General features: G+C 38.5%; 1 protein-coding gene across 1 annotated transcript; it reads right to left on the bottom strand.

The window, feature by feature from the left end:
• Positions 1 to 1,212: 1,212 nt before the first annotated feature.
• On the bottom strand, positions 1,213 to 8,331 carry LOC111492036 (inositol phosphorylceramide glucuronosyltransferase 1-like). The gene is made up of 10 exons (XM_023141193.1): positions 7,864 to 8,331; positions 5,763 to 5,883; positions 5,333 to 5,518; positions 4,985 to 5,148; positions 3,508 to 3,615; positions 3,129 to 3,266; positions 2,905 to 3,042; positions 2,490 to 2,754; positions 2,253 to 2,376; positions 1,213 to 1,515 (listed from the first exon to the last, which is right to left on the bottom strand). The coding sequence occupies exons 1-10, from the start codon at positions 8,104 to 8,106 to the stop codon at positions 1,377 to 1,379; spliced, it is 1,626 nt and encodes a 541-aa protein (XP_022996961.1). The 5' UTR covers positions 8,107 to 8,331; the 3' UTR covers positions 1,213 to 1,376.
• Between the last annotated feature and the right edge of the window lie 5,119 nt (positions 8,332 to 13,450).

Raw genomic sequence — 13,450 nt, 5'->3', positions numbered from 1 at the left:
TATGACAAGGCTCAATTAGTCAAAGTCGTAATTGAATTTTTTTTTTCTTTTTCCTAAGTGATTTTTGAATTTAGCTTAAAAACATCATCACTTTAATCATTGTTTAATTAAAAAGATGCATTCATAAGAGTTATAGGATCCTCTTATTCTTTCCTCATTTATTTCGTTAGGATTTTGAAATATAAACCCTCTTTAATTTTGAGTTTGAATTTCTTCGAGAAACTAAATAGTAATACAACATGTTTGTTAGATGAGATAGGGAGATAAAGGTTTAGAACGACTTATAAGTTATCATGCTTGTATATCCAATGTTTGAGTCCAACAATTATTCCAGTAATGACATATCCAATTTGGCCAATGGACGAATACGTAATTTTTTTATAAAAAAAAGTCACTTGTTTGATAAGAAATAAAAAGAAATATCGAAAATTCAAGTGTCTGAAGCTAAAGCAGCTACTCTCGAAGTAACAGAAAGAAAAACAACGATTGGAACGGGAGATTCAGAGTCAAATAGAGGATTCTTCACTTTTTTCTCTCATTTAAAACCGTGCATGAGACTTTCATCTAACACGGCTACTAAGTTAAGTGATAAAAGAAAGAAGAACTCATCTTCTTTTTCAAATAATTATACACGTAATAATTTAGTATGTCTTCAAGAAGTTGCTTTTCAAAGAGAGGTCTTGCTAGCTTCTTTACCTAGTGAATGACTTTTTAAATACTTCTTGAATCCAACTATGGTCTATGTAGACTTTTTTTTTTTTTTTTTATATATATATATTTTATTTATCGATCACTCCATGTTGTAGGCATGTCTCCTTGTTTGAATTATCGTCGTTCTACATTAAAGATAAAGAGTTATTTAAGTTTAGGCTAGCCATCAAATTTATAAAATTATTTAAGCGTTAAAATTGGAGCTATTTTTCCTTTAAATTGTGAGTTGATTGAATTTATTATTTCACGAGGATCGTTTGAGTTTAAAAAAATTTACAACCCGAACAACCCAGAAACACATCTTCTTTTTGATTCCCAACATCCCAAACTTGCACTCGCACTCACAACACAACTATTTGATTCCCGGGTTTCAAAACCTTCCAAACAAACCCTCTTATTCCAAAATGGACAAATGCCCCATAAACAAGAGAATGTGCGAATCAAGGATCGAGTGCATAGAGAATGTGCGAACCAAAGATCGAGTGCATGACTCATAATTTATAGACCCAAGATATCGAATCAAATCAGATAATTTACTTGAAACTACAAAAAGAAACAAGAAATCAAAATGTAGTTTTCAGTATTGTCTAAATGAATGAATGAGAGCTCAAAGTTGTTAGTACAAGAAAATGGTATTTACAGCACTGTTCTACTTTACCAAATCATCAACATATACTACTCCTGCTGCCTCTTGCACCATCTCTGTTTTCAAGGCCTCTCAAGAATGATCTAATTGCAAGGCATTCCGCAGCATATGTCATAAAAGATACCAATACCAACCCCCCTACAACCATCAAACCTAACCTGTCAAACACAAAAACACAACATATAAGGTTCGATCATTTTCAGGATGATGGCACAATAAATAATACTAACAGCCCAAGCTCACCGCTTGCAAATATTATCCTCTTTACACTTTTCCTTTCGAGTTTCCCCTCAAGAGAGATTTCCACACTCTTATAACTAGACATCGAGTGATGTGCCAGCGAGAAAGCTGAGCCTCGAAGGGGTGGACATGGGGTGATGTGCCAGCATGGGCGCTGGGCCCTGAAGGAGAGTGGATTGTGAGATCCCACATCGGTTGAGGTGGAGAACGAAATATTTTTTTTAAGGGTGTGAAAACCTCTCCCTAGGAGACAGCATTTTAAAAACCTTGAGGGAAGCCCGGGAGGGAAAGCAAAGAGGACAATATTTACTAACGGTAGGCTTGGGCAGTTTCAATAAGAGACCCACCCACAGACAGGTTCTTGACTACCATCACCTTATATCTCTACTGGAGAAGCAGCAAAAGAAAGGCAAATCACCATAACAACAACGATGATACAGTCTAATGTTATAAATGGTATTAAACAGAAACTTCATATTATAATCTTTAAGAAGACTCGTGTCTTTTAATGATCTTATTCAAGTTTCTTCTACATTACGAGAAAATACAAACCTATGATACAACAGGAAAACTTTATGAGTTTAATTTTCAAGCAAGAACAGCTGGTTTCTAACATTGTTACTGTTTGTGACAATAAAGAACACAAGTAAATTACCTCAAAAACAGAGCAGTAAATCCCAGAATACAAGGCAAAGTTGGAGCAACGACAGCCAAGAAAGCCATTCCTAGACCATAAAACCATGTGGCAACGTCACAGCTTGATGCCTGCCACTGATGATCTAATATAGAAGAGAAATCAACAAAACTTAGAAACTATGCATCAACAATATTTGGTTGGTTGCTGATACTACACATTAGAAGTTGAGGGGAGCTGCAAAGCATTAAAGCAAACCTTTAGCAGAATAATCAAAAGACTCGGAATCAGAGGAGAAGGATCCTGCTTGTGTTGCCATTGATTTACCCCATTTGTAAATAAAATGGAGATAGCCTCCAAATAGTAGAATGAAAATTGTGAATATCCACTCATACATCAACAGTAAGCCAGTCCACGGCATCACTTGCCTTGGTACGATCACAAATGCAAGTGCAAGGGCAATTACAGCAGCACTAAAACAGACGAAGATTGACATTCCACCCAAATAAACAGGTATCTTGGACTGCACATCATCACAGGAACTTATAAACAAATCAAGGTATAAACTTCAAGAAGACGAAACAAAAAGTCGTATGCTACTCTTCACCATAATGAATAGTATGACTGTAACATGTAACTAATACTTAAATAGAGAGCTAAGGAGGAAATGTACCTGATGGTTCAAATTAACAGTATGTAAGGTAGAAAGACCAGTATAATTAATTGCCCCAACAGACTTTATTTTGTAGTAAAGATGCCTGACTTGATCGCATAACAAGTTTCTCCACGATGCATTAGAGTGCCAACGTGTCTGAGAAAAACAAGAGACCATTTAGATCAAATCACTGATACTGACCTCGTAATAACTATTTGAAAATAATTTACCCTGTTGCTTACCTGAAGACAAGATTGATAAAAATAGAAGATTAATGCAACAAGGGGAAGAAGAACAAGAATTTTGACAATAAGATCATCATTAGGATTTCTACCCCCACCAGTTCCAGGAAGGGAGTCTTCTAGCTTATCTCTTGCATTCTACAATAAGCTCAAACAAAAGAAAAGGTTACAAGTGGCACAACATTTTACACTCCTAAATAAGACAAAAATGCATAATAAGAGTGACTATATCGGTAGTCAAACTCGAGCTGCTGAACTAATGCACTGATTTTGAAGTGTATGATTGCAAATGTGCAATGCTATGGCACATGATAAGCCGTACGTGTACACAGGCAGCAAAGGAATAGAAGAAACTATAAATAAAATTTGAGAAAAATACCTGCCAGATATCTACAGGTTTTAAAAGCCAAGATGTCCACCAGTCCCAAGGTTTGAGGGGGCCTAGTGTATAGTGGATAACCCGAAGTTCGCTCTCATCTACCATCCACTGCAAAGATATGCATAATGCTCAAATAAGAAGATTGCAGGAATTGACATAAAAATTGAAGGGGAAGTTTTTCTTTTTTAAAATGACAGCTCTTTCACAATCTAGAGAGTTTTACTTCCAAACAGAAGCATAAATATGAAGTCATTATAAGAGTTCATTTCTTTTCACAGATTGGATTAAAAGATGTAGCGAGGGAATTATATGTCATGCAAAAATATAACGAGGGAATTTCCAGATCTAACCTAATAGGTGAAAATGCATACAAAGCTCTAACAAAAAACATATAGGAAAAAAAAAAACTGGATTAACAATATCTCCAATAAGGTACCACACCCTACAGTAATAATTCGCTATGAGCAAGTATAAAAGGTACAAATCATTCACACGGCACCTATTAGCAGACTTAACCTCAAAACCAAGTATAATCTTTTTTTTATATAGGATACAGTAATATTTCATTGATAAAAGGAAATTACAAAATGATGAGATCCTATCCACTGGATTACAGGAAACTTTTTCAATTGGTTATGAGCTATAATTACAAACGGGAGCACTTATTAATTTGCACCACGATAGGGACAAGAAAGTGACTGAAGTGAATTTTTTTGGGGATCTTGTTTCTTATCAGTGAAAATCAGAGAGTTGTGCTCAAGCCAGATAGACAACAAAAAATCCCAAACAAATTTTAGCTCTAGGATCTTCCTTCCTCTCTTGAATGGGTGATAGAACACAAATGGAAGTTCTGGATATTATAAAGAAGACGGTCCGCGAACCAAATGCTTATGAATATAATCCCAAAAGATACAAGCCTGTTTACATGGAATGAAAAGGTGATTTACAGCCAGAGCGACTGAATGAATCTCCAAATAAATTGTCATCTAAACCCCACTTCTCATGGTTAATACTTGAACTGATTACTTGTCTTATTTTTCCATGAAGCAAGAGTTTCCATTTGAAGAGGAAGCCCCATTTAAAGTTTCCATTTGATTTCCCATTCTATTGATTTTTCTGTGGTAAACCTCCAGATGTTTATTCTTTCAATGCTAATATCACCGGGACTTGGGAGTGAGGAGAGTAACATATAAACTCTTCTTAGTAGGAAGTGAAATGTCAACTCTTTTACAGCTGCAGGTATCATCGATAATAAACGTTTCCAACTACAATTTTATTATAGATCAAACAGCATTTCATTGATCCATCACAGATCAATTTTATTAACAGAGTGATATGGATCTAACCTAAAACTCTTAAATACCATTCAAAGAAAAATACTGAAAGTAAATAATGAAGCACCGTTTGAGAGGAACGAGAATTAGTAAATATTCATTAAATTGAGGAAAAAAACCATTGAAAATGTCAGTAGACATACCTTGTTAGCAAGCATGTAAAGACCAACATCCGCATTATAAAGAGTAGAGAGTCGCTCCATTTCAGGAGCTGGTCTGGAATGTCGCACTTCTGGTGGTAAGTTTGGCTCAAAAACGTGTGCGTTGGGAAAATTAGAATAATATGAGTTCAAAAAGCCTTGATCCCCTATTAAATTAAAACCAGGGAATTCATCAAAGTTTGAGACATAAACATCATCCAGTTATCCAACCATAAATTTAAAAATTTTATTTAAAATCTTCAAGTTTCTCCAATAGAACCAGCAAGTTTAATAATCACCCATAAAAGGAAGCATAAAGTACAAATAAGATTTAGGAACAGGATCAACTACCTCCAGTGTAAGAGGGCAAAGTATTAACTTTGCTCATCATGTCATTGAAAATAGTTTCAGACGGTTCCACAACCATAACACCAGAATTCAGCCTTTCAGAATGCTTCAAGTTGGCACAAAATTTGCTACATTTAAAAAGATCTTCTATACTTTTCAACACGATTGTATCTGCGTCTAGATATACCACTGCATGGTAGAGTAATAAAAATTAAACAAAGAGCAGCTAAACACTACCGCTGCACAACGGTATAATAGAGATTAAAAAAAGAGCAGCAATACACTGCTTTTGAAGGGTAGCATACACACAAAAACTAAAATGAGTTATCCAGCCAAATATCACCACACTTTGGCATCCTTTACCGAGGTTTTCAATGATTGACAAGAACGCTAAATTTTGTACAATCTGCACATTAAGATTAAAAAAGTTCACCTTTCTTATAGTCAGTCATGTTAAATATTTTCAGCTTTGTATAGACACCCCAAAATCTTGATGGACGAACTTGATTAGGATTTGCTAATAAAGTAATCTTCTCCACTATCCATCCATCCGCCTGCAAAATTATTTTCAGCAGCTGAGCATTTTATTACAGAAAAGTAATCATTGTAATGTAGAATACAAACATACATGCAAGCATACTTTAATTTTCCCCCTCTTTTTGGCGAATAACCGAACTTTTATTGATAATAGATGAAAGAATACAAGGGCATACAAAAAGAGAGCCAATAAAAAAAAGGAAAAACTACAAAAAGGGTCCCTAATCAATAGAAATAACACTATCGAAAGGGTTTTGTTTCTATAGCCCACAGGACAAAATCTAAAAAGGACCAAACCACATTTGGAGATCTCACAAACCCTCTAAAAACTTCCATTGTTCTTCTACCCAAAAGTCCCCACATAATGGCATACACCATTGCTTGCCACAAAAAACTTCCCTTTGTGCAAAAAAAATAAAAAATAAATAAATAACAAAGGAACTCTTCGATCATCTCTTTGTAGCCCATACCTGGCCAAGCCTAGATTGATTCCAAACTGCATAAGCAAAAAAATAAAATATGTGAAAGGTCCTCTACTACCCTCCTACAAAGGATGCAACACTACAACCCCATCAAGTTTGGCACCCCCCTTAACCCCCTGTCCAAGGTGCTAAGTCTTTCGTGGAGGACCTGCCAAACAAAAAACTTGACCTCTTCTTGTGATTTTTCACCTTCCATGATTAGACATAGATTGAACCACGATAACCCTTTAGATGAACTAGGGTTCCAAGTACAAACATCTCTTCTGCCCAGATTGTAATGAAACTCCCCAAGCAAAGAAAGAAGATTGAGAATGCCCAATGTTTCCTCATTGGACAAAGCATGTGGCATCCCTAAAGATTGAGGCATGTGTGAAGACAAAATAGCCGCTACTGAGTGGTTCGCTTGCAATGATAATTGGAATAAACAAAGAAACAAAAGGAAAATGGGTCTATTCCCCAATCACTTATCCTGCCAGAAAAAAAAAAAAAAACAGAGAGAGAGAGAGAGAAAGTGAAACTCCTCAATGATGCCTTTCCAAGGGTTTCTAGATATGCTTTTGATTCCACTCGAGATCCATTCAAAAGGGGACGACTCACTGCTTGAATTTGGCCGCAAAGACCCTATGCCATAAGGCAGGGCCTCAAGATGAAGCTACTAAAAGAGCCTTGTTACAGGCTCTCACATTAGCAATCCCTAATCCCCCCAAGTCCACTGGCTTTGTAACCAGTAACCACCTCTTCGTTAACCAAGTGTGCCTCTTTTCCATCCTCAACTCTCTCCAAAAGAAACTCCTGATGCAGTGATTCTAAAAAGGGGATTCAAAGTAGGGAAGAAACTCACTCAAGGCTGACAGGATGAGAGTAAATCTTCCTTCTTTCAAGAAAAAACTTTTGTTTTCAGGACAACTGTCTTTCGGATCTTACTCATAATAGGATCCTATAACCATAAATGCTTGGGATTGTTACACAAGTGAAGACCTAAGTAAGAAGAAAGGAACGATCCAATAACCTTGCACCCAACCATAGCTGCCCGCCTACATAGCTTAACAAGATCACAGTTCAACCCAAAGAATTGGCACTTACCCTGTTAATCTTCAACCCAAAAATGGCCTCAGAGAAAGCTAGGAAATTATTCAGGTTGATAAATGACTTTTCACTACTCGAACAGAAAAGAAAAGTAATATCATCTCAGAGGGAAGTTATCCCTATCAAGCTAGGAAATTATTCAGGTTGATAAATGACTTTTCACTAAATTCTCAGCCATTAGGGGAAAAGGCTCGAGAAAACTCCCTTATCTCCATTTGAAAATTAACTAATTACACATAATTTCACAAATATCCACACACTTACAGACTAAATCAACATATAGAAAGGAATCCGAAGTAGCCAGCAAATTTAACTTCCTAGTCCGAAAATTGCAGAAGAAATACAGAAAATAAAGAGAAAGTATACATCAAATGAGTTGCTCTTATAGCTCAGATTTCTTGGAAACAAAGAACAAACTAAAAACCTGACCTCTAACAGCCTCTTAGCATACTCAGAAACCCCATCAGAAACCAACGCCACCATGTCCTTGTTGGACCCAGTGTCGCGAATCGATTTCCCAAGAACTCGAACCCCCAAAAGAAATTCATCGCCATACAAAAGCGTGACATAAGCTTCGTCGGAAGACTGCGATCCGGAAGAAGAAGCTGCTGATACTCGAGATTGAATGAAAACCAAGGCGATCGCCACGAAAATCAAAGCGCAAAATTTCATTATAATCTAACAAAATAAAATGAATCCCCAAATTTCGTCGGAAAATTGGGAATTTTTGGATGAAGAACAAAAGGGGAATCCTTTTGAAGGCTTTCTGCTCCAAAGTCGAGTACTACGATCGAATCGATTTGTCTCTCTGTTCATGTCGCCGCTTTGACACTTTTTTTCAGGCACTTCCAGTTTGAAAATTGTGGAGCCGAATCTCGTGCGGTTGATTCCACCCATACTTTGCTGTAACCATGTGATTTTATATTAGAAACGATTTTAATGGAATAAATTCTATTACAGTTCAAAGTTTTGCTTAGGATAATTGACTATAAAGTTAAAAATTTTATATAGAAATAAAATAATTTAAATAAGCAATAGAGGAAATCAAAATAATTTAAATGCACAAAATAACGTCACGACCCAATATTCTACCAGTTCTGGGATGGCTACGGTCTGTCCCCTTTCCCTGGGTTGTAGTGTGGGATGACTGTGTTGTTCCCAATTGTAGCTTGTTGGTGTGGGGCGTGTCGAGGAGGGCCGCTACCTGAAGGGCTTTCGCATAATCGAAGGATGATTGGGCTGTCACATTCTCCTTCAAGTCCTCCCTCAAGCCAGCCATAAATCGTTCGGCCTTCAACTCATCCGAACTAACATAGGCTGGAGAAAACCTCACAAGCCTATTGAACTCTAAGTCATATTCCTCCACTGATTTGTCTCTCTGTTTCAGTTCGAGGAATGATGCCTGCATTTTCATTCTGGCAGTGATTGGGAAATATTTGCGGAGATAAGCATCTTTAAACTAGCATCAGGTAATAAACTCTCCTTGTGGTATAATGGTCTTCTGAGCACCCTTTCACCAAAAGTGCGCCTATCCTTTCAACATATACGTCCCACAATGGACTTGATATTTTAGCAGGTAGTTCATAAAATGGAAGGTCATTTCTATGGCCTCTAGTCAATTCTCTGCGGCAATCGGATCCACCTTGCCTCTGTCAAAGGAAGACGGTTTATGCCTCTGAAAATCTCTTAGGTAGCGAGACTCCACGGTCATAGTCCCTGAATCTTTGGCCCCTTGCCCTATTGACTAATATGCCATCATGGTCTGTATCATTTGGTTCGTCAGAGCCTAATTCTCTATCGAGGTCATCATGAACGTCTGAAACATCTCTGCTGTGGGCATGCCTAACGACTGGTTTAGTGGGACTTCTGTACTAGTGGTTGAAACCAATGGGACCTCCTCAGAGAAGGGAGCAGTAGGGGTATATCGAGCAGCCTTCGGGCCTTGGCCTTCCTTCGGCGTCTTTTTGTTCTTGATGGTTGTGGTATGATCCCCTCGCTAGTTTGGGGCGTATCCTTAACCTCCTCTTGAAATTCAGGTTGTTCTACTTCAGGTGATGGAACCGGGGTGTCTTGAACTTCCTCTCTTCTTCCCCTTCTAGGTCCGGGCCCAACATAAGGTTCGCGTCTCTTGGGTACCATTATCTACCACAATAGAAAGAAAAGGACTATGGTTACAATTCATTCGTAGCACATCTTCTAGATATGTGTGATTATAATGCCATACAAGGTCATGGTATACTCTATAAATACTAGCTTGACTTTTGTCTTAATGTTTCCATCACGTGAGAACATCTGGTCGTGAGCGGCATGTGTTTGACGAGCGTGGTCACAGAGGATACAATTCTTTATCCTAAATGTCTACAGGACTTATAACCTGGCTGCTGTGATACCAAATTTGTCACGACCCAATATTTTACCATGGACCGTGACTATCAACGACACATGAATGCAAAGTAATTTAAATATGCAATAGAGAAAATCATTTAATTCCAATAAAGTTTTCGAACGACAAACAAACAAACAAACAATAAATAGTTTGAAAACAAATTACGAAAGAATGCAAATACAAAATAAAGACTGGATTGACGCCCCGGGACAACCCATTCCTCTGTGACAATCCCCGTCTCCATCACGCCTGCCCTTGACCGATGCCTTGCGCTCCTGAAAAAGGAAAACATAGCAAGGATGAGTATAAAAATTATACTCAGTAAGCCAATCGCATCCTAACTTAACAGATTCTCACGGTCTCCTAATTCGGTTCTAGGACATCTGGTTCTAATCTTAGTTCCTTGAGCTTGCCCCTTGGGCTTCACTGGTTCATCGTCCTTTCATTAGATACCTAAAGGTTTCTTATGCTAAGATGATATGGTCGGTATCTCTCTATGAGGTGTTACCTCTGCATGACTATTTGGGCCTATGTGGTATCTAGCCTAGGGGTGTGCTGAGTACCTCCTAAGCCCATATAGTCCCCCTATGGGGGGCGCGACCCAACCCTTCCCATGCAGCTAATTGGCTGTACGACGTGGGGACACATTTCCCATGCGAAATGGCTAAGAGTAGTAAGAACTAGTCAGGAACCCTTGGTCCTCCCACGAAGCTATAGTTACCGTTCTCACACTAGCAATCTATGAACTCCTGAGGTACTTTGTTGCAGTGGTAATCCGTTAAGTTCCTAGGGAAATGTTAAGTTTAGCTAGAGCGACTTGTAGTTCCTAACATCAAATCTCTAGGCTTATCATAGTAATGGGCCATAGAAAATAACAGAGTGTGCATATAACCATCGTCTAACATCATACTATATAATTCATGCAAATTAGGCACACAGGCTCAACGGGGCGATGGCCTCCATCAAGCACCTAAAACGCGAAGTTCACGCTCAATGGGACGAAGTCATCCATTAAGCACCCAGAATGCGGAATACGCAATTCCAACATGAATTAACACATGCAAACGTACAAGGAAATTTAAAGCATGATCGCACGCTCAAATAATTCACCCAAAACTTCTCGTAGTATTACACATCATCAACTCATAACAATTATTCATAAGAGGCTACCACCTAAGGCGAATAACTAGCATGCATGCAGTCCAAGCGAATCCTACAAGTATTTCTTCCTAACACAAGGTGTGACTTACCTGGTTGACGCGTGCCCTTTTGCTAGCATTTTTATGCCCGTGAGGTGTCCAAAAATAATGATTTTTTTCAATTAGGTCCCTATTTACATAAAAATAATATTAAAACTAAAATCGGGACAACAATAGGGCAAACAGAGGGCAAACAAACCAAAATGACTGTCTCACGCACGCTCACGCGCCCTCACATGCTGGTTGGGCATCGACCACACGCGAGGAAGTGTGCCAGTTGCAGGCTGCACGCACGGCTGCTTCTGCACAGTCGCAGGTCGGGCGGTCCGATTCGACTCGGGGTTTGCATGCGACACATGTCGTCGTCTCACTAGGGCTGCGTTGCTCTAGCCGACGATTGACGCGTGTCCGGCACCTACCACGCCGCCCTCCACCACTCGCCGGCCGACACAGTCTCCTTTTTTCTCTCTCCTCTGCAATTCGTAACACAGAGTCACCTTTCTAATTTTCACATCTTTTGGTTCAGAGTTCAGATTGATATGATTTCTTCAGCAAGGTTCTAGATCGTGTTAAGGGCTATGTCCTGATATTTTTTCCGTAATTTTTTTACTTAACTACCGAACGAGTTAAGAGCGTCGGAAGTTCACTTACCATTCTCGGACGATTCTTAGAACTCCGCCTTCGGATCGAGATTTTGGCTGAACTTCTTCACAGATCGTGCGTAGAGTTGTTCCTAGGTGAATATCTCAACATTTTTAGGATTCGATTCATATAGAAAAAGCTTAGATCTGAAATCGTTCAGAACCTTACCTCACGAAACGTTCTTGGATCTTGACGAAGCGTCGGCCTCGCTAGCCTCTCAGTCCTTGTACAGGTCTCGTCTGAAGGTGGATTCTGACGGTGGTCCGATGAACTCCACGACGACTCTTTTCTATTTCCTATAAATTTTCTCTCTAACTTTCTTTTTCTTTTGAAGGAGATTTGATAGGGTTTTCCTTGAACCCCTATTATGGCTGGAGGGGCAAAATGACATTATTTTACTCCTCTATTGACTCCGTTTTTTTTTTTTTTGTGGCGTTACACACATATATGCATGAACTCACTAGGCGAGCTCATCAACGTACGCCTTAAATCTAACTATGGACTAGCGCACGTTTGCGCGACCAAAAACCAACGAAAAAGGGAAGGAATGTAAGTAAGAACGCGATGTGCGATCCATACATCATTTGTTGTAGAAGTAATCTATGCTCATATTATATACAATATGCATGAGACCTGACATTAAAAATCATAGTTCAATGAGATGATGCACATAAGACTTCTATACTTATAATGAAATAAATTCTAATGAAACATATTTACATATTCATAATATTTCACTCATACTTATCATATATGATATATCATGCTGTCCAACAAAGCATAAACATGATCATATCGACATAGTAGTCATGATCAAGCATAAGCAGAAGTACATGCATCACATAGTTTATTCAAACATCATAACATAAATAATAACACAGATGAGGTCATATGGTACGTGCGAATCATGCATTGAACAATGTTTTCCAACCTAGCATGTAAACATTTCAACAATAAATTCACTTACAACTTCATGCTCAACTTGGTGCTCTTAAACTCTTTTTAAGTGAACAACACTTAACTAAACCTTGACAAGATCTAATTTCACCTATGTCATTCGATGCATTCCCAATATTGAGTAGCCAAGTCGAAATGAGTAGGTTGGAGCCACCAAGCGAGTTGACATCTGGAAGCAGCTTTAACCACACATCAACCATGGGCTTGCGTAGGTGGGCTTGTGGGCCTCACGCTCCTAGGTTGTCAGTACGCTTGCATCATGGGCATTTGGGCTGCTTTGTGGATTGGTGTTCGCTCTTGGAATCGAGTTGATGCTACCCTTTTGACCTGTAGGTTTCTTCGCCCTACTTGGACCCGTAGTTTTCTTTGTTGAAGGGTCACTTGTAGATACATGTGTTGAAGGGTCACTTGTAGATACATGTATGAATAGATACATGTAGGTTCATTAGTTCATAATTAATTAAGTACATGACTTTTGGATAATGAATGGTATTGGGGAATGTTATATATATATATATGTATGTTAGCATTGGTGGAAGATGTAGAAAATCAATTAAGCATTCTTTCATAGTTATACAAAGTTCTATTCTCTCAAAGAATGTTACCAAATTTCTCTGCTGTCACCAACAACTGGTATCAGAGCGATCTTGTAACAGCAAGAATGGCAGCAGAAAGACAAGTTGATAACTACGTTTAGCCCGCCATCTCGAGATTCCATGGCCATTATGATCATTGGGCGATGTTGATGGAAAATTTCCTCAGATCAAAGGAGTTCTTTGATATGGTGGAGACGGGTTATGTAGAGCCAAATGAAGGTGAGGTACTCTCAGCT

The sequence above is a fragment of the Cucurbita maxima genome, unplaced genomic scaffold, assembly GCF_002738345.1.
Source record: "Cucurbita maxima cultivar Rimu unplaced genomic scaffold, Cmax_1.0 Cma_Scf00017, whole genome shotgun sequence".
NCBI lineage: Eukaryota > Viridiplantae > Streptophyta > Magnoliopsida > Cucurbitales > Cucurbitaceae > Cucurbita > Cucurbita maxima.
The sequence above is the reverse complement of the archived record's forward strand: the minus strand, read 5'-3'. Positions and strand labels throughout refer to the sequence as shown.

Bases quoted from the DNA above. Each gene is read 5' to 3' on its own strand.
- LOC111492036 (XM_023141193.1), bottom strand. From the start codon at position 8,106: ATGAAATTTTGCGCTTTGATTTTCGTGGCGATCGCCTTGGTTTTCATT. The intron at 5,149-5,332 runs GTAGTTGATCCT...TTAATTTAATAG, and splicing joins TTTGCCCTCTTACACTGGAG to GGGATCAAGGCTTTTTGAAC. The intron at 3,267-3,507 runs GTATTTTTCTCA...AGCTTATTGTAG, and splicing joins AACCTGTAGATATCTGGCAG to AATGCAAGAGATAAGCTAGA.